The sequence below is a fragment of the Ochotona curzoniae genome, unplaced genomic scaffold (genome assembly GCF_017591425.1).
Source record: "Ochotona curzoniae isolate NIBS_2020 unplaced genomic scaffold, NIBS_Ocur_1.0 contig_4792, whole genome shotgun sequence".
NCBI classification, from domain to species: Eukaryota; Metazoa; Chordata; class Mammalia; order Lagomorpha; family Ochotonidae; genus Ochotona; species Ochotona curzoniae.
The window spans coordinates 10,834,614-10,852,719 of record NW_024466389.1 but is presented as its reverse complement, the minus strand read 5'-3'; the positions used below and the strand labels follow the sequence as shown (position 1 = coordinate 10,852,719).

The 18,106-nt window shown below is 59.4% G+C and overlaps 1 protein-coding gene across 3 annotated transcripts in view; it reads right to left on the bottom strand.

The window, feature by feature from the left end:
• The window catches only part of PAX7 (paired box 7), an 88,452-nt gene extending 70,691 nt beyond the window's left edge, over positions 1-17,761 (bottom strand). For 2 of the 3 annotated variants that reach the window (XM_040987700.1, XM_040987703.1), the window contains exons 1-4: positions 17,602-17,686; positions 14,986-15,221; positions 14,373-14,502; positions 13,360-13,488 (exon numbers count right to left, since the gene is read on the bottom strand). In XM_040987700.1, coding sequence (XP_040843634.1) covers positions 13,360-13,488; positions 14,373-14,502; positions 14,986-15,221; positions 17,602-17,686 — 580 coding nt within the window. Of the gene's footprint in view, positions 1-13,359; positions 13,495-14,372; positions 14,503-14,985; positions 15,222-17,601 lie in introns of all 3 variants that reach the window. The other variant, XM_040987701.1, reaches the window with a different exon arrangement.
• Positions 17,762-18,106: the final 345 nt, after the last annotated feature.

Below are 18,106 nucleotides of genomic sequence, written 5' to 3'. Positions count from 1 at the left end.
TGGACAGACAACACAAAGCTCAACGAGGTTACTGCACAACTGGGGCATGCCTGCTTGGATCCCATAGCCTTTTTATGACCTGAAACTTCACAAGTCCATGTCAAGACCCCAGTCTTCTAAAAACATAAAAAGAACTACAGGCATGTCAGAGCCCTCGGCCCCCCTGCGTATCAGGCCTAGGAAATCCTCACCCTACAACCCTTCTGAGACTACCCTTCAGTCCTAGCCAAAGCACTTCCCAGAAGCCTCACACCTCATATTCCTCATCCTCTGGCTGTTTGCCTGGGGGAACTTTGCTGTGTTTCAGCTCATCGGTTCCCTATGATCTTTATTCCCATTAGCTGGATGAGCAAATCAAGCCTGAGATGGGGAGGGACCTTGTCAAAGGACCCCCAACAGGGGGCGGGCCTGTGACTCAAGGATTCCAAGCCTAGGATGCATTTTTTAAAATTAATTTATTATTCTCTTTCGAAAGGTAGAGAGATAAGAGACAAAGGACTCCTACCTGCCAATTCTCTCCCCAGGTGCCCAACAAGAGCCAAGGCTGGGGTCCAGCTCAAGCTAGGAGTGAGGAACTGAATTCGGGTCCTGCATGTGAGTGGCAGGAACCCAAGGACCGGAGCCATCACTGTTATGAACAGGAGAGGAGCCAGGGCTGAGCTGAGGGCATCCAAAACACATACAAGGATACAGATGGATCTCTAAGACACCAGCCCATGGCAAAAGACAGGGGTTGGGAACTAGGGACAGGGCTCTGTCAGTCTCGTGGCTCCCAGCACCGTGTATCTCCTTGGCAAATTAGACCCTCAAGAGAGGCAGGTGACAGCAGTAACAGGTGACAGCAGTAACCTAGCAACTGTGAAAGAATGCTGCATTCCAGTACCGCCTTTCCAGTCTGGAGATGGGCACTACTCTCACAATACTCTGCATGTGCCATACACCAGGTACAGCTTCTGTCTCTCTCTCTCTCTCTCTCTCTCTGCCACGGTCTCCCCACCTGGAAAACAGAATAGGACCTGGGACTCCCTGCCAGGGTGGCCATCAAAACAACCCCAGAAAAGGACCCCAAAGTCAGTGCTATGCGATGGGAGGGGTCAGGCACACACACACCCTCTTCCTTTCATCTCCTACCGTCTGCCCTGACTCCTCCTTCCAGAACCATCCCAGCAGAGTGTCCACTCCACCCTGGCCTCCAGGGAAGTCCGTGCAGTTAACTGCCTCCCTTGATGGCGCGACAAGCTGGGCAGGATCTGAGAAGCCAGGTGCCAACATCTGGACAGCAGCCCCAGCTCCTCTAAAGAGACCTCCCAGCCAGCAGGAGAGAGTTCCCTACTCAGGGCAACACAAGGGGAGGGAAATCATTTGTCACCAGATAAGCACTATCACCTTATCTCTGAAGACCAATAACCACAGCCCCAGGCGCTGATTCCAGGCCAGCACAGGCTTCCTCTCCCTCCCTCTTTCCCCCTCCGTGCAGCGAGCAGCACTGGACAGTAGCAGTCCTGTTCTGGAACACAGCCCCGCCTCACCCAGCTGCCCCTACCCAGGAGGAACACCACTGAGCCAGGAATCTCGAGTTGGGAAGCCTCAGGTTGATCGACCCCACCCTGCCACACTTCTGACAAAGGAGAAATGAAGCGGCCCAGCAGCTGGGCTGAGCCCGAGCTGGAGCCCTGAGCTCTGCTTGTGGCATCTGCAGGAAGATGAGGATCCAGCTACCTAATGTGTGTCCCTCTGAGCCTGCCTTCCCTTGCTGTTCAAAGAACGTTTCCCACGAGGATGAACAGACCCTTCAACACAACACCAAGTAACCAAGTCTCTAGACCCCTGCAGGTGCCCAGGAGTATGGGGAGTGACAGTAGGCAGGACTGCCTTGAGCTCCAGTCTCCTGTAAGTGGTCCAGAGACAGGTCAAAAACAGTGCCCTTCTGGCCTCTTGGAATACATCTGTCAGCACCTAGCAGGCCTGTTAGGAGACTTCACGCTATCTCCCTGGGCTCACCAAAATCTCCATGTCCCAGTATCCCTGTGCAAACAGGATTGCACAGCATTGCACAGAGGGAGACTGCAAGGATGGAAAGGGACTCTGTTTCCCATGGTCACCCCAGAGGTGAGACTTCAACCGGCTTGTTTTGTTCAGCACAAGCGCCAGTGGGCCAGAGTGATCAGTCTCTCCTGTGGGCTCCAGACCTCAGTTTTTCCATCTGTGGAATGGCCAGGTGACCTTCCAGGCCTGTTGGCATCTGACTCCGTCCTCTGGCATTTCAGCCAGGAAAAGAATGGAGAGGCCAGTGGGGGAGGAGGGTGCAGGTGAAGGAGAAGCAGCAACCTTGACCTCAGGTGGGAGGACAGTGGAACAGTCCTTTCCCTCCTCCTCCTCTGCAGAGGTGGCCACAGCCCTAACCTACCCCCTCTTTCCAGCACATTCTCAGCTCAGTCCCTCCCTCCTCTGCAGAAATTCCTCCCTGCCCCCTACTGCCCAAAAAGGAGGTCCTCACTTCCTACTCAACCTTCAAAGGGGGGTGTGACCTTCCTAGCAAGACATAGAACAAATAAGCGAACATCTGATGGGCCTTCAGAGACCCTTGCCCACCCCGCACAGGCCAGCCTGTGTCACCACCATCCCCACATCTGCCTCCTTTATACCGTCTCTTTCAACCAGCAGCTAGAGTATCCCTCATAGCCCCCCCAGAGCTGCCAGAGTCTACCTGGGATGGGACAAAAACCAGCAGGAGAGGGGCGCCCTCGCCCAAGCCTCCCAGGGTACCACCCCCCCCCCCAACACACACTCCCTTGGAATCAGGTGGAGGTCGACAGCCCAGGTTCAAGGCCCAAGACTGGGGCTGGGGTTGGGGGAGGATCTCTAGATTAGAGGAGGAAAGGTGAGGCAGCGATGTTTATCCGGCAGCGCTTTAACCAACTCCTTTGCTCCTGCCCGTGAACCAGAAGCTGCCGTCCACCCAACCCACTCCACCGAAGTGCCCAGGAGGCTCCCGAGTCGCCCGTTTCCAACCCCCAACGTACGCCCCCTAACCACCCCTTCACACACCTCCCCCCGCCCCACGCCTAAGAGGAGTGGCCCTCAGCCGGGACAGACAGCACGCAGGGAACGCCAAAATCGGGGACGCTTTGGGGACCTCGGGACGCAGTTCATGGGGGATGAGGCTTGAGGGGCAGAACTGCCTGAGGAAGACCCCCCCACCGATGCGCCCCTCCCCTCCCCCTCCGCGACGGGGACGCGGCTGCTGCGGGGGGCTCGGGGCGTCCGAGAGGGGGAGGGGGCTGGGGCGTCCGGGGGGGGGAATCGGGGCGTCCGGGAGGGGGCTCGGGGCGTCCGGGGGGGGGAGGGGGCTCGGGGCGTCCGGGGGGGAAGGGGGCTCGGGGCGTCCGGGAGGGGGCTCGGGGCGTCCGGGAGGGAGAGGGGGCTGGGGCGTCCGGGGGGGGCTCGGGGCGTCCGGGGGGAGGGGGCTGGGGCGTCGGGGGGGAGGGGGCTGGGGCGTCCGGGGGGGTAGGGGGCTGGGGCGTCCGAGGGGCTCGGGGCGTCGGGGGGGCGGCCCCGCCCCTGCCCGCCACCCGCTCTTGACTTCATCCGCTAAGTCAATAGCCGGGCGCGGGCGGCCGTCCCCCGCCCCCGCGCCGCGCCGCCCCCCGGTTTTCTTCTCGGGATAATGGGGGCTCTTTGTGGCCTAATCAGCCTCCTGAGGGGCAGCGGGGCCGGGAGCGCTTCCCCCGCGGCCGTCGGTGGAAATGAAAGCCGGATTAGGCCGGGCCGCGGCCCACACCACAGTAAAGCGCCACCAGGCATTCGCCCCTTCAAAGCCCCTTTCGGGGGTTTGGTTACTTTATTTCTAAAGTTGTTTGTATTTCTAAAGTGGCCATTGAGGCGCGAGCCGGGCTGCGCCCAGAGGGCGGCGGGCAGGGGGGCGGCTGGCCGGCCGCGGGGCGGAGGGGAGGCTCGCAACCTCCCTCTCCTTGTGGCCCAGTTTCTGTGGAGCTTCCCCCGACCTCGCTCTTTTGCCCAGGCAGCCGCCCGAGGCTCTGTCCCCGCTAGGCAGAGAGTGAAACAGGGCGCAGGGCCCTGGAAGCTCCCCGCACCACGGGAGGAGCTCCCCATTCACACCACGAAGGGCACAGATGGGAGTGTTTTAGGGGTGGGGGGTCCCTGATGGAGCCCCCAGAGCAGGGCCTCTGCCAAGTACGGGCCACCCAAGGGAGATTCCCCAGCTCCAACGCAGTTCTAGCCCCAAGAACAGAGAGGAAGGTTGGACTCATTTACTACAGAAAGTTCTAGAACCATTCACTAGAGAAAGTTGCACAGTCTGTTTACTTAGGGTTTGATCAGAGCACCTCCAAAACTGCCAGAATCTACACTAATTCAGTCTTGACATTGGCAGCCGGGAAGGGAGCGTCAGAGCAGGGAGAGGAGGCAGTTACAAAGCAGAAGGAGTTGTCTTTTCATTAAGCCCCTTCTCTGTACTTCCCCCACAACAACCGGAAGAGCAGGCCAGGTGGAGGAGAGCCAGGATGTGAGGTGCTGGAAGGGGTGAAGGTCCAGGCCGGAAAGTGCCAGCGTGGAGGGCATGTGAGATAGGTCAGGGGTCCCTGGAGAGGGCGCTTCTACCTCCACTGGCATCCATGGGGTTCCACGCACCTGCTGGGGACTCCTGCTGACCAATGGTTGCCCCAAAAGTATCACTGTGGAGGACAAACTTGAACTTGTATCTGAATTTTGCATCTATGCAACTCAATACATCTTGAGGCTTGAGGCTCAATGCAGCTTGAGGCTTACCGGGTACCAGACCCAAAACTGTCCATGACAAAGTTGGTCCCCCAAATGCAGCCTTCTGCCTGCCTGTCTTGTCCCACAACTTAAAAACAGGGGCAGGATTCAAACTGGCCCTCACAGCCGCCCTTCTCCGAGAACTGCTACGTGCAGACATGGTTGGCCAAGGAGGTGGACTCATGAGTTTGGGTTCCATGAAAAGGATCCCAGAAAGACTTCTACCTGCCAAGCCACCCCAAACTTTTTCTGTCCCAGGCGGGGTGGAGAGGGTGATCTTCAGTCTTCCCGCAACTTGAGGATGGTGGGGCAGGGGGAGGGGTATTGCCACCTGTGCAATTCTGCCGGAATCCCAAACAGGGGTAGCCCAGCCAAGAGCTGTAGATGAACCCTCATCCCTGCCCTCCCCTCCAGGCCTTGGAGGGGCTCCTTCTGTCTCCACCTCCTGGTTCTGAACATCACAAAGCTAGGGTCCTTATAACACAACGTCTGGCACCTACTGGGGGTTCTGCAAATTTCCCAAACACAGAGGTCTTGCATTCCCAAGGAGATTTTTATTTACCAGTGATACAGACATAAAGGGAACACAGCTTGTGTGTTTATTTCTGCATCTAAAGGAGGCACACTGCCTCTGTTTGGGGAGGCAAGGAGGCACCTGGGCCAGGGAAACCTCTCCTGAGCTCCCTGCTTCCTGGCACCAGCCATTGCCCCTGCAACCCAGCATCCCAGAGATCTGCCCCAGCTGTGGACTTGGCACTGGGACCCCTGTAATACTCTGCAAAATTCTACTCGGTGGATCAGTTGTTTGGGTTTTTATCCGGTTCTCAAAACGGCAGCAGCGGTGTGTGTGTGTGTGTGTGTGTGTGTGTGTGTGTGTGTGTGTGTGTGTGTGTGTGTGTGACCTTTGTCTAAGTGTGATTCCGAGTCTGTCTCAGGCGACAGGCTGTTGGACTGACCTGCAATAAGGACACCAGCCGCCTTCCTATGCGCAAGCTGCCCCTCCCAGATACCTCTAGGCTCGCGCACCTGAGATGAGACGGGCGCGGGGAAAGAATGAACTCGCGGTGGCCCGGGGTATGCAAGTACCCAGCCTTCAGCTCGCCCAAGGCTGCAGCCTCTGCCTTGCTCTTTCCAGCGCCCAGAGCCTAAGCGGGACCAGTCTCCCGCGGGCATTTCTTTCCAGGGCCGAGAACTTGCCAGCGGTGGCTGCTTCACCGGAAAGCAGTGCAACCTGGCTGGCTGTTTATTTAGCGAACGAGGGTCCCCCGCCCCCTAACCCCGCGTCCGGATCTCGCCCGCACGATTTCTTCCCGGCGCCCGAGGTTGGAGCGCGGAGCCCGGGCCCCCACCCGCCCAGCCGGCCCGGCTCGCTCGCCTCTAATTACGCGGCGGGGTCGCTGCGAGCCGCCGGGACGCGCTGTAATATGATGAACTGCCTTTGTGCCCGTGTCACCGAAAGCGCTCCCGATAAGGGGAAGCCGCGGAGGATCAAAAGGGAGGCAGCGGCTCGCCCGCCTCCCGCTTGCCCCCCGCCGCCGCTCGGCTGTGCGCGCTCGCCCTCTCGGCCCGCGCTCTCCCGCGGGCTCCGCTCCAGCCCCCGCCGCCGCCGCTGGCCAGCCCGTCCCAGTTCCAGCCTTTCGGGGCTTCTGCGCCTTTGTCCGTCCTCCCGAAGCCGAGCGCCTCCCCGGGTCCCTCCGCGCGGCTCGGCGTCTTCCACGCTCCGCGCAAATTCCCTTCTGGCTCGCTCGATTCTTCTAGCTCTGTTAGCCAGCGCGATCCCCGCCGCTGCGGCCCGCAAGGCAGACTCGCGTCCCACCTCGGTGACTCCCCCATCGCCGCAACCTCTTTCCAAACCCTCCCTCGGTCTCCGCCCGGGGCTCGGGCCAGGCCCACCTCCAAGGCCCAAGTAATCAAACAGCCCTCCAAGGGTCCACGAACTAACCCGGGGACTCGGGGAAGGCCGGGTCCCTTGCAATCTGCACTCAGTCTGCTCAGCTGCCAAACAAGAGACCAGACACGCGCGCCCCAGGATCCCCAAAAAGCCCCCTTGAGGCCTCTGAGGTGCTGCCCTTGGTGTGCGCAAAACTTCCCGCGGCCCCCTCGAGGCTGCAGCGGCCCGCGGACGCCCTTCCGCCTCCTCGCCACCCCCGCGAGGCTGCCGGGACTTTGCCTTCGACCCCAGGAGCATCCCTTTCCCAACAGCCCTTCCTCTGGCCCCCACCTCCCCTTTGCCCTCGACCCCAGCTCTTCCTCCTCCAGACCCCTCCCCTTGGCCAGCTCGCAGTCCCCCCACCCCCTACTCCGCGCCTCTCCCCCAACCCCACTTTGAAGTTTTGGAGAGCTCGATCTACTAATGGCGCAGTTTCCCCCTTAGGTCACCGTTCTGCCTTGATTCGATTTGGGCCGGCCGAGTTCTCCCGCCTCCCCCTGCCCGACCCCAGCCGGGGCCAATCCCCCTGGAGCAGGTCAGAAAGCGCTGACCCCATTTCCACCTTTTCCTCCTTCACTCTGAGTTGGGGGGGGGGGTTGGGGAAGGAGAGAGAAGAGGGAAGGCCGGGGCGCCCCGTCTTTTTAGGGCTTCTCACCCCTTGGCTCAACAGTTTCCTAACCGCCCCAGTAGCCGGAGTAGGAAGGGGAGATGAACAATTTTTTTTTTTTTTCCAGATTGGCTACTAAGTTTGGGCCTTCAAGGTCCAAGGTTCTCTTCTTTCCGCTTGGGGGTCTCCCCTCTGTACACTGGGATTTGTGCTTTCGGGGCGGACTTTGGATGTGGCCGCAGCGTCCTGGGGCGCAGCCAGAACCTTGCGCTTGCCTTGTCCTTTTCTTTCGCGCCCTTTCTGTCCTCAGCACCACCGGACGAAGCCCAAAGAAACGCAACACCTTGGCTCGGGAAAGCTGGGTGGGGACAGTTCCCGAGGAGTCCTAAGACTGAACCTATCCTCTCTCACTCTCTCTCTCTATAAAAATGCCTCTATATGCTTTGTAGACTGTTATTGATATATCGTGTCGTGTGCAATAAATATCATTTTCAGAAAAGCATTCTTCAAAAAAAAAAAGCCCCAATAATCACCTTACTGCTTTAAGGCTACTGTTATATATTCCTTCAAATCCTTCCATGTAAATTCCACTGAAAATTTGGAAAGCTGTAAAAGGGGAGGGGGCGATGGAGGTGGGGGGAGGTTAATCCGGGTTTAGCGCTGCCACGTAGTCCCAGGACCAGGGTTAGCGTGATTGCGTTATCTCTGCCCAACATTTGAGACGACCATATTTTACCCAGCCAAATAGCTCCGAGAGCAGCGCAGATGGCTGCCGTGGTCGCGCCTCAGGAAAATGTGTTATTAATATCTAAATAACTTCCCAATACAGTCGGGTAAATCTCCCCTCCACCATTCCAAATGATGAATTCGTTTGAAGTCTTCCCCCAGCCTCGCCTTCGCCATGTCTCTCTCTCTTTCCTCTTCTTCTTAGCCAGGCTTATTTCAAACTGGTAAATATCTAATTCCTTTAACCGCCGCGCCGTGCACCCGAGTCTTTCAGGAAGAGACGGCTTCAAACAGGCGGTGCGCGGTGCTGTGTGCCCCGCGGCGAGCGCTGGACCCGCGCGCCCTCGCGGCGGGAGCCCCCCGCCGGCCTTCCTTCGACGGGGCCGCGCGCGCGCCGGGACGTGGTGGGCTGCGTGCGCCTCATCCCCCATTCCTGAGCCAAACTCCTCTCCTCGCGCGCGCCCCTGGAACCCTCGCCGGGTTCCCCGCAGAGTCCCCCAGGCGCCCCGCCACCACCGCGCAGCTCCTCCGGGAGCCGCGTACCCCTTCCAGCCCCGCGACGGCTTCCCCCGCGCGCTGGGGCGGGTAATTACCCTGGGCTCGCCTGTTCGCCCTTGTTTAAAGTTTGTTTTCTAAATGTCTTCTATTAGATTACGCTCGTTCATTCCTCCCTCCAAGCTTATCTCCCTCTGTCTCTTCTCTCCTGGCCCGTCACACTCGATTTAGGCGCGAGTTTATCTGGCAAACACTTTGCCGACTTTGTTTGTTTACCGCGGGTTCGGGGACCCGGAGCGCGCGCCGCCGCCGCCGCGCTTTGCACGAGTTATCTCCCCTTTGTTGCTCCTCGTTCGTCCCGGCTCCCTCCGCCCCCTATCTCCACTTTCTCTGCGGCCCTAGTGTTTGGGGGGTGGGGAGGTAGGAGGCGCAAGGGAGAACCGGGGGAAGCCTCGTCGGTCACGGGTGGACGCACGCCCTGGCCGGGGATCCCCTGGTCGGGGCTCCAGCCGGCTCCACACGCGCCCCCACCCCTCCGCCCCAGCCTCGCTCGCCCCAACCCCCGCCGCGGCCTTCCGCCAGGACGCCCCCCGCCCGCCTCCGCCCTTTCTCCCTCAGGTTCTCACTCCAGATTCGCCGCCGAGCGCTGTCTGCAGCCGGGGGAATTGCCTGACACCCTCCCCTCTTCCTCGGAGCCCCCATTATGCGAAGCTGATCCCACTCTGAACAGCCTCAAATCCCGCCTGGGCTCTGTTTGATTAGATTGCCAACCCCGGGTAATCCTTTGATTTGGTAGAGTGTCAATTACCTTTCTCTAAACACACATTTACAGAGGAGCGAACTTGTTGGTTTAAATCAATGCAGACTGCTCCTTGATCCAGGGACGGTCTACGGCCCCTCCCGCGTCCCCTGGCCCTCGGCGCCCCCTCCCCTCTCGTCCCCTCCTCACCTAGCCCAGACTGCATCCCTTCCAGGTGTGTGAAGGTGGGCGGGAAACAAATAAACAAAACAAAACAAAAAAGCCCGGTGTAGGCTGAGGGGAGCCGGTGCCCCCTCCCCCTATTCATTCGCTCCCCGGAGCCTAATTAAATTTGGCAGGTCCTTGTACACACAATCAAAACAGCTTCCTCCAGTGTAGCCAAGGACCGAAAACCGCATTAGCAGCTATCGGGCCTGCCAAATTAAATTGTTTCCCACCTCCTTTTACAAGTGTCTAAAACCCACACTTCGGGCTCTCCCTCCTTCTCCATCCACCCCTCCGCCACACTCTCCCCCCCCCCCCGTCAGTTCCCTTCCACACCTGTACAGCTGCTACTGTAAAAAGGATCAGAGAACAAGTACAGAAAAAAAAATAATAATAAATTGGCCTCCCTGGCCGCCCCTCCCCCACGTCAGCTTCAGATCCAGAAAATTTCTCGCACTGGTCTCTAACACCCAGCACCACCTTCCTCCTCCTCCCCCTCCTCCTCCTCCTCTTCCTCTCTCGCAACTTTTTCCCATATTGAATTCTAGCCCCCACAGGACTTTCTATCCCAAAGACCCAAGAGGGGGCCTCCGGCCTCTGATCTGGTCAGTTTGGGCTTCAACTTGGATTGTAGAGGGCTGGGAGGCCGCAGCGTCCCTAGCGTCCCTAGCGTGTTGCTATTGTTATTTATATTACTGCTGCCTTTCTCGCGTTCCCGCCACAGGCTCCTACAGAGAAGCGATTTGACCCTTTGCAAGCCCCTATCCAATTCCCCACCGCACTCTCCCCTCTCAGATTCTGATAAACCTTCCTCCTTTCCTCTTCTCCTGGAACCCTTCCCATTTCAGGTCGCCGGCCCCTCTGTGTGTCCCCCCCCCCCCCCGGGGACCCTGATCCTTGGAGAAAAGGGGTGAGGGAGCTGAGCCTGGCCAGCGCTCCCGGCCGTCGGCAGCGATCTGGGGAGACTTACCACCAACAATCGTAATAACTCAGCCTGAACAAGGATAAGAGCAAAAAAAAAAAAAAAAAAATGCGCACAGACTCATGAATATGAGCCCAAGGGGAGCAGGAGTGAGCTGTACAGAGATGAAAGTGCACAGAAATAAAAGCTCAATTTAATCTGCTTTAAAACCCTTCAACTTAACGTTTGTGCTTCAAACTCTGAGAGTGAGGACTGATTGCGGATAAATAGTTTCTTACCATGCCTGGAAGCTATTACACCCCTCTCCAACACAGTTTCCTATTCAGCACTCCCAGTTTTCATTACCAGCTCTAATAAGTCTTAACATTATTAAATGCCAAGCGGACGATAGGGAAAAACGGACTCAGGGAGGAATCTCTCTTTAGCACTTAAAGAGGAGAGCTCTTAAAGCCCTTCTTTGGCGGCTCCCCGCCACGAGAGGGGCACCCCCCGGAGAAAGCATTTGTCACGAGCGAGAAGCCAAAACCAGTGGTGGGGGTACACCCCTCCCTGTGGCCCAGCCTAGCCCACCCTGCAGGCCACCTCGGGCCCTCCCGGCAACGCGGACACCTCAGCTGTCCGGGTTGGAGAGGGGTCTTCACCTCTTTTCTTGGCCACAAAGTCTCATCTAGGTCTAGGGATGGAAGGCAGAGCCTCATTCAGGATGCCAGCAGGGTGAACGGCCCCAAGGCACTTAGGTGCCAGGGCAATTTGTCGGCAAAGGGACGGCCACCCCCTTACTTTGCACCAGCACCCAGCATACCCGCGGAGGAGCCTCCCAGCCTGGACGCACAGCCCAGGGCACTTCGACCCCAATGCCCTGGTAGTTGGTAGTCACATCTGGAGGGGCAGGGATACACGTGCACAGCTTGGGGGGTCGGGGGGCACCAACCCGGGGGTATATTGGACACCTGCCTTTTTTTTTTTTTTACCTCTCTGCAGGCCTGCACCTGGGACCTCAGTTTCCCTCACCTGGAACCTTCACTTTCCTCCTTCCGAGACCTACAGTTTGCTGCTTTTGTGGTCAAGAAAACCTCCATGCATCGAAATCACTGGTAGGCCAATTTGGGAAGCCCAGGACCCCCCTGGAAGACCTTGAATCTCCCCTCCCAGAGTCACTGGAGGGTGTGTTGGGGCGGGGGGGGGTAGTCACGTGACCGCGCATTCCCGCCTTTCTGGGGACATTTAGCCATGTGTATTTCTTTGCAGATGAAGCAGACAGACCCTGCCACACTCACACACACCTGGGATCTCTTCAAATCAAACTAGGCCCCCTTCTCCCTGGCTTGGATCACTCTGAAGAGGTGTCCGGCTGCTGTGCAGTTACTCAGGAAAAATTACTCAATCATCCGTTCTGTCCAGTGGGAACTGGAGTAAGGACGGGGGTCGTCTGTCCCCCCCCCCCAACCTCCTCAGCAGGGGTCTCAGCAGGGCTGACTTGGCTGGGGCAAGGGCTACTTGGTAGTGCAGTGCCATCTCCCCCAGCAGATCCCAGGCCCGTCCAGCAGGCCGGGCACAGCAGGGTGCCAGGCACAGCTAGGCTCCTTTTCTTCCTCTGCCCTTTTGTCCCGAGCGGGACTGCCTCTCCGCTCCGCTAGGGGCCCTGAATGTCAATAGCCCGCCCCTTCCCCAGCCGCTACAGGCTCAGCTCACTAGGGCTGCCTGGCTCCCAGTCCTTGCCCCCAACGACCTGGCTGCTGGAGGTTTTGTCAGTGACGTTCACCTTCAGGGTTGGAGTGATTAGAGGACTGAAGAGAGAGACCTGGGCTAGGGAGTGCTGGGGACAGAACAGGAAGGGACACCAGAACGCCCTGGAAGACCAGTCCTCCACTCCGTCCAGAACCGCGTCTCTGCACGTTCCCAGAGCGGCTGTCTTTCCAATTCTCTCTGCCAGCCACCTCCGGGCCCCTGCGTAAGGAGTGGGGCAATCTCTATGCTGCCAGTCTCCCAATTCTATCTTTCCTTCCCCTTGGAGTCCATACCGAGAGAGTTTCAAAGAGAATTGCAATGGGAGGGGATGAGAGGCAGGCTGGCTTGGCACCCCCCAAAAGTCCCCGGGGCCAAACACAAAAGCAGTATCCCTTCCCCAACCCACCCTCCGCGTGCAGGCGCTTTCTACCGCCAACACCTCCCTGGCTGATGGCAGGCGTGACTGCCGGGCTCAGACCCAAGGCTGCCTGCTGCGGCAGGGAGCCGGTGCTAAAGGAAGCGCGGGCAGAGGCGTGGGGCCCGTGAATCTTGGTCCCACTGGGGTCCTCCAACCCTTGGCATCCGGGAACTTGACCTCAACTCTCCGCCTCTACAGTGTGCGCCAGAGAGGAAGATACCCCCCACTCCCCCACTCCGGCAGGCGGCAGCCCCCGGCTAATTTTTATTGATTGCGGAGGTCAGTCAACTGTCAGGCAGGGTTTCAAGGGACTGTTTAGAGAACGTGTGCGGCTCCGGTTAACAAATTCATTTAGGGAGCCGCGGGGCCGCCTCCTCCTTCCCCCGACACCCGCCTCCTAGCCCAAGTTTCCTATAAATAATTGATCGACACCGGGAAGAGCAGCCAAAACGCCAGCCCCAGAGGACTCGGACCTCGGGGTACGCGGGCAGACACGGAGCTCAGGTGCAAGGACCGGGAAGCCCTGCGCGCTCTGGAAGCCCGGTTGCCCCTAGGGACGCCGGGGCCCTGGGCGCAGGGGCTCCTTGGCGCCGGCTCCGTGGTTCGCCAGCGCCTGGGTTGGGGGGGCTCTCTCAGCCCAGCTAGAGGGGCTGCTGCTCCGCGGCCTGCGGAGCTCGCCTCCCACTCCTTCGTGGTGGCACGCAGCTGAGGCCAAGCGCGCGGCCTGCAGGCTGGGGCGCGTGGAGGCCGCAGCAGGCTAGGCTCCCACCGACCGCGGTCACATCCTTACCTTTGTCGCCCAGGATGCCATCGATGCTGTGTTTTGCCTTCTTCTCTCCGTCCTCGTCCTTCTTGTCGGCCTCATCTTCCTCCTCTTTCTTCCCGAACTTGATTCTGAGGACACGGCTAATCGAACTCACTAAACCTCAGAAATTCAAAGTCAAAAAGAGCGCGTGTAAGTCGGGGCAGGGGCGGCCTGCACCATCCCAGCTCCCGGGGACAAAGTCATCAAGCGCCCTTCTCCCCTACACTCTTCACTTCACCACCAGACAATTTAGCTTTGGCAACCCACTGGAGGACAGTCGCCCTTATGCACTTGGGACACTGCGGGAGCCACCGGCTCCTCTGCATTCCTAGGCGAGTTCCCGCACACCTGTAGGTGCCTCCGGCTGTACCCCCGCAAGCCTCACAGCCCTCATCCCGCCTCAGGAATCCCCCCACCTGTCCTTTCAGACCCACACACTCAGGTGTGTGGCCCAGCTCTACACACCTGGAGACAGCCCCCCCCAAACACACACACACAGGTCATTTTCCCCTCTCACGGATGACGGACGGACGGGAAAGCTTGAGGCATCAGAGAACCTGGGGACCCACCAGCTGGCTGGTGGTGGCAACCTGAAGAAGTTGGTCCAGAGAACCCTATGGGCATCGCCCTCTCCTAGGACAGACCCCTCTCTCTAGGTGGCTTCCAGGTGGTCCTGAGGGTCTTGCCCTATCACATAACCTTTTGGGTTAACTTCCCGCCTGGTCCTGCCAGCCTGCTTGGCCAGCTCTCCCCTACCTCCACCCACACACCCCGTTCTTTCTTCCTCAGCTCCTTTTCGCTTCTTATCTAACTTCCCCCCCCCATCCTTTTCTCAACTTTCTCTGTTTTAACACACTCCCACCTCACTTTCTTCTTCCTGACTTTTCTTCAGGTTCAACCACTATCTGCCCTGGGGTCCCCTCCCTGCTCCAGTCCCGCGTGCCGGAGTTCTGGTGGACTCAGGCTCAGCCACGGTGCCAGTTCAGCTGCCTTCTCACCTGAGGGCACCGTGCTGCGATCGCAGTGTCCGTCCTTCAGCAGCCGGTCCCGGATCTCCCAGCTGAACATGCCCGGGTTCTCTCTCTTGTACTCCTCAATCTTTTTCTCCACATCCGGAGTCGCCACCTGCTTCAGAGGTGGGAGTGGAGAGATGGGGTGGGAGGAGGGAGAGACTTTTAATATCAACCTCCCAAGAGCCCTAGGCTAGGTACCCCCCTTCTGAGCCTGGCTTGAGCTTTTCCAGCGACCCATTCCAGGTTCCCAGAAAGGCTGCCCGGGGAGCAGAAGTAGCTAATAAAAGAAAACCCAGCTGGGATCTCCAAAAGTTCCTTCCCCCCTTCCTGTTTCTGATCCCGATTGGGGATGGAGGCTTGGGACAATCTTGAGTTGATTCTTCGACCTGCAGATCTTGGCCAACCCAACACCTCAATTCTTCCCCAGTTCTGAGGATTTTAAACAAATGGCAGAGGGGGTGGGGAGTGCTGTGTGGAAGTAGTTGCACTCTCCCACAAGACTCGCTACAGAAAACAGATTCCTTGAGGGTTATTGGGATAGGTTGTTAGCAGCCCAGGCCACAGGCCACGGGCCAGCCTCTGTGGCAAAGACACTCACTCTGGGCTTGCTGCCTCCGATGGCCCCAGGCCGGATAGAACCGGTCTCCTGGTAGCGGCACAGGATCTTGGAGACACAGCCATGGGAGACGCGCAGCTGGCGGGAGATGACACAGGGTCGGATGCCGTGGTGGGCCATCTCCACTATCTTGTGGCGGATGTGGTTGGGCAGCGGTCGCCCATTGATGAAGACCCCACCAAGCTGATTGACCCGGCCTTGGCCAAGTGGAGTGGACACTGCAGAGGGGAGGGGAAGGGAGACACAGAGGTGCAGGGTGAATCTTTGCTGGGACAGAGTACACCCCTGACTCCAGTGTTGTCTGAACTCCCAGACCCCAGGCAGCAGCAGAGCCCTGCCAGGGTCAGGCACCCTGGGCCGGCACCCTGGGAGCTCTGGTGGAAGGACTCCACACCAGAAGCTGTGTGGGTGATGAGAGGGGTCCCAGCTGCAGGAATCCGCCAACTCCTGCCACTCCACAGGGACCAAGGCCACCGTTGACCCTCCCCTCCAAACACACGCAAGGAAGACCCAGAGAGGGTCCAGTGGGCAGAGCTGCTGCAAGGCTGCTGGAGCGGCAGACTTCAGCAGCTGAGGCTTTCTGCATACTGGGACTGGGACTGCCTACACACCTACCCAGGACTAGCAAGGTAGGGCTCCCTGTGAGCAGCCAAGGTAGATCCCTTTAGAGAGACCAGGGAGCCCTGGCTGATGACACTGGCTGATGACCACCCTGGCCATGACCAGGGCAGGCAGCAGTGCTGTCCTCCTGGCGGTTTGACACAGGGCTGGTAGCACAGGGCTGTGGCCGCTGCGGGCACCTCTGGCAGTCCCCCTAGAGACCCATTTGCTTGCAGTCACTCTCAAAGTTCTAATTTCGTTTTGGGAATAATTTGGGGACACATTGTTGGCAGCAAGTTCCTAAATCAAATGCCGCACTCTGGCTCAGAAACCACCAGAAAGGCTGGTCCTGCAAACTGGTCCTAGTCTTGGCGTGTGGAGGGGATTTGGGGAAACGGGAAGCCAGGCACCACCAGGACCTCCAGCTTCCTTCTCCTTTCCCCACCGACGGGAATCAGGGAGGGGAAGAGTGCTTGGGCCGCCTTAATGCAAAGTCTACACAATTTCCTCACGGAAGGTTGGGGGGGGACACCCGGTGCACTAATCCAGCCTCGATCCCCCCAATTTGGGGACTCAGCGGCTGCGGAGATCCCTAAGATTAGAGCGATTTCACAGCAGCCCGAGCGGAGGGAGCTGATGGCGTAATTGGAAGGCAGGAGGCGAGAAGAGGCTCGGACGGCCGAGCTGTTCCTGCCGCCCCCTCCCACGCTCTGGCGGGCCCCCCCATCTCTCTTTGTAAAAGTAGGGGTCTGAAGCTGCCCTCGGATTTAATCAGAAATCCTGCGGCGCCGAGTCGGAGTGACTGGGTCTCCGTGGCGGAATATGCCATTAGCGCTGGAGAGCTCTCGAGTGCCCAACTTTATATTCAAGAGCCTCTTTAGCGACCGGCGCTCGGCTCTCCTCAGTATTCTGCGTCATGTTGGGCAAATATTGTCCTAATCCGCCGCGCGTCCTCAGCCGCCTGTTTTACTCGCTTTCGCTCCAGGAGAGCCGAGGCAAATCCCCGGGCTTGCCGCGCTCTGCCGCCTGCGTGGCTGCTCGCGCGCACTTGATCACGGAGCCGCTCTCTGCGCCTCGCTCTCCTTCGGGGACCCGACGCCCGAGGGGACCCCTTCCTCTCCGGATCGCCGGCTGCCTGCCGGCCTGCCAGCGTGCCTGTTCACCCGCCCACCCCCTGCCATCCCACCCTCCCCTGCTGCACGCACGCACGAGGGAGCTCAGAAAGCTGCAACCGAAATCATTAAAAAATAAAATCGCACATGTGTCTAAGCACAAAGCGGCGCCCCCAGAAGCCGAACGTTCCCTCGGCGACAGTTTGGAGGTTTTCCGTGAGTCCCAGAAGATTGCAAACAAACGCAGGATGGGGACTTGGTGCTCCCGGCCCGGAGGGCGCGGATCCCGGAGAGCCACACGTTACAAAGTAACACCCTCCTCAGTCTGCAGCAGACCAGGTCCTGCGGCCGCGGCCACGTTTTCTCCCCGGAGGCTTCCAGAGCCCAAGCGAAAAAGTTTTTTGGGGGCAGACGGAAAAATATTGTTACTTTTTCTTTTCCTTTCCTTCCTTAAAAAAATTTTTTTTTAGTTTGTCTCCAGGCCGGGAAGCGAATAGCTTAGTAGTGCAGACTAGTCAAGGACCATACAGGTCAGAATTTCGAAATAAAAGGGACCGGACGAGCATCCCGTATTCGGGGAGAGCGAGAGGCCCACGTGCGACAAAGTGCCAGGCGAAAAGTATATGGGAAGCACAGAAACGCACCGGGACCCGCCAAGTACCGGGATCGCCCCCGCACCTCGCCCCTGTCGGCCGGGAGCTCCAAGCGGGAGGTGCAGGCCAGCCGCGCCCGCTCCGCTCGCGGGGTGAACCCCACGGGGACGCGGACTAGTGTGGGTCCCAGAAACTTCACCCAGGAGAGCAGGGAGCTCTCCCGGCTGCCGCCGCTCGCAGGCCCCGGAGCAGCGGGCGGACGAGCGGAGGTAAGATCGCCGGGCGGCGCTTACCTTCCAGAGGGAATCCCGTGCGCGGGTAGTTCTGCCCCGGAGCCGGCCGCATCATCCTCGGTACGGCGCCGGGAAGGGCAGCCATTCCTGCGCACGCCGGGGATGCGTCCGGAGTCGGCAGAAGGCGCTGCCCGTCCGCTCCCTCTACCCCTGCTGCGCTCTTTCTTTCTTTCCTCCTTCTTTCCCCCCCCCCTCCCCAACCTCTTCCCCCTCCCCTGCACACCCACTCCCTCCCTACCCCACCCCCTAGCCCCGGCTGCTGTCGGACGCGGCCAGGAGCTCCGAGGGGGGAGGCGGGGGCGGAGGCTGGGGGGCCGAGGGCGGGGAAGAGGGAAGGTGGCGACGAGGAAGTTCACACAAACAAACGCTCGCCAGGGCCCCGAGGCCGCCGCCTGGGCTCGGCCGGCCGTGGGCTGCGCGCGCTCGGGCGCTCGGCAGAGGTGGCACCGGGCACCGGGCACCGAGGGCCCCTGGTGGGCGCGGGCTGGACAACCTAAGTTTGGGA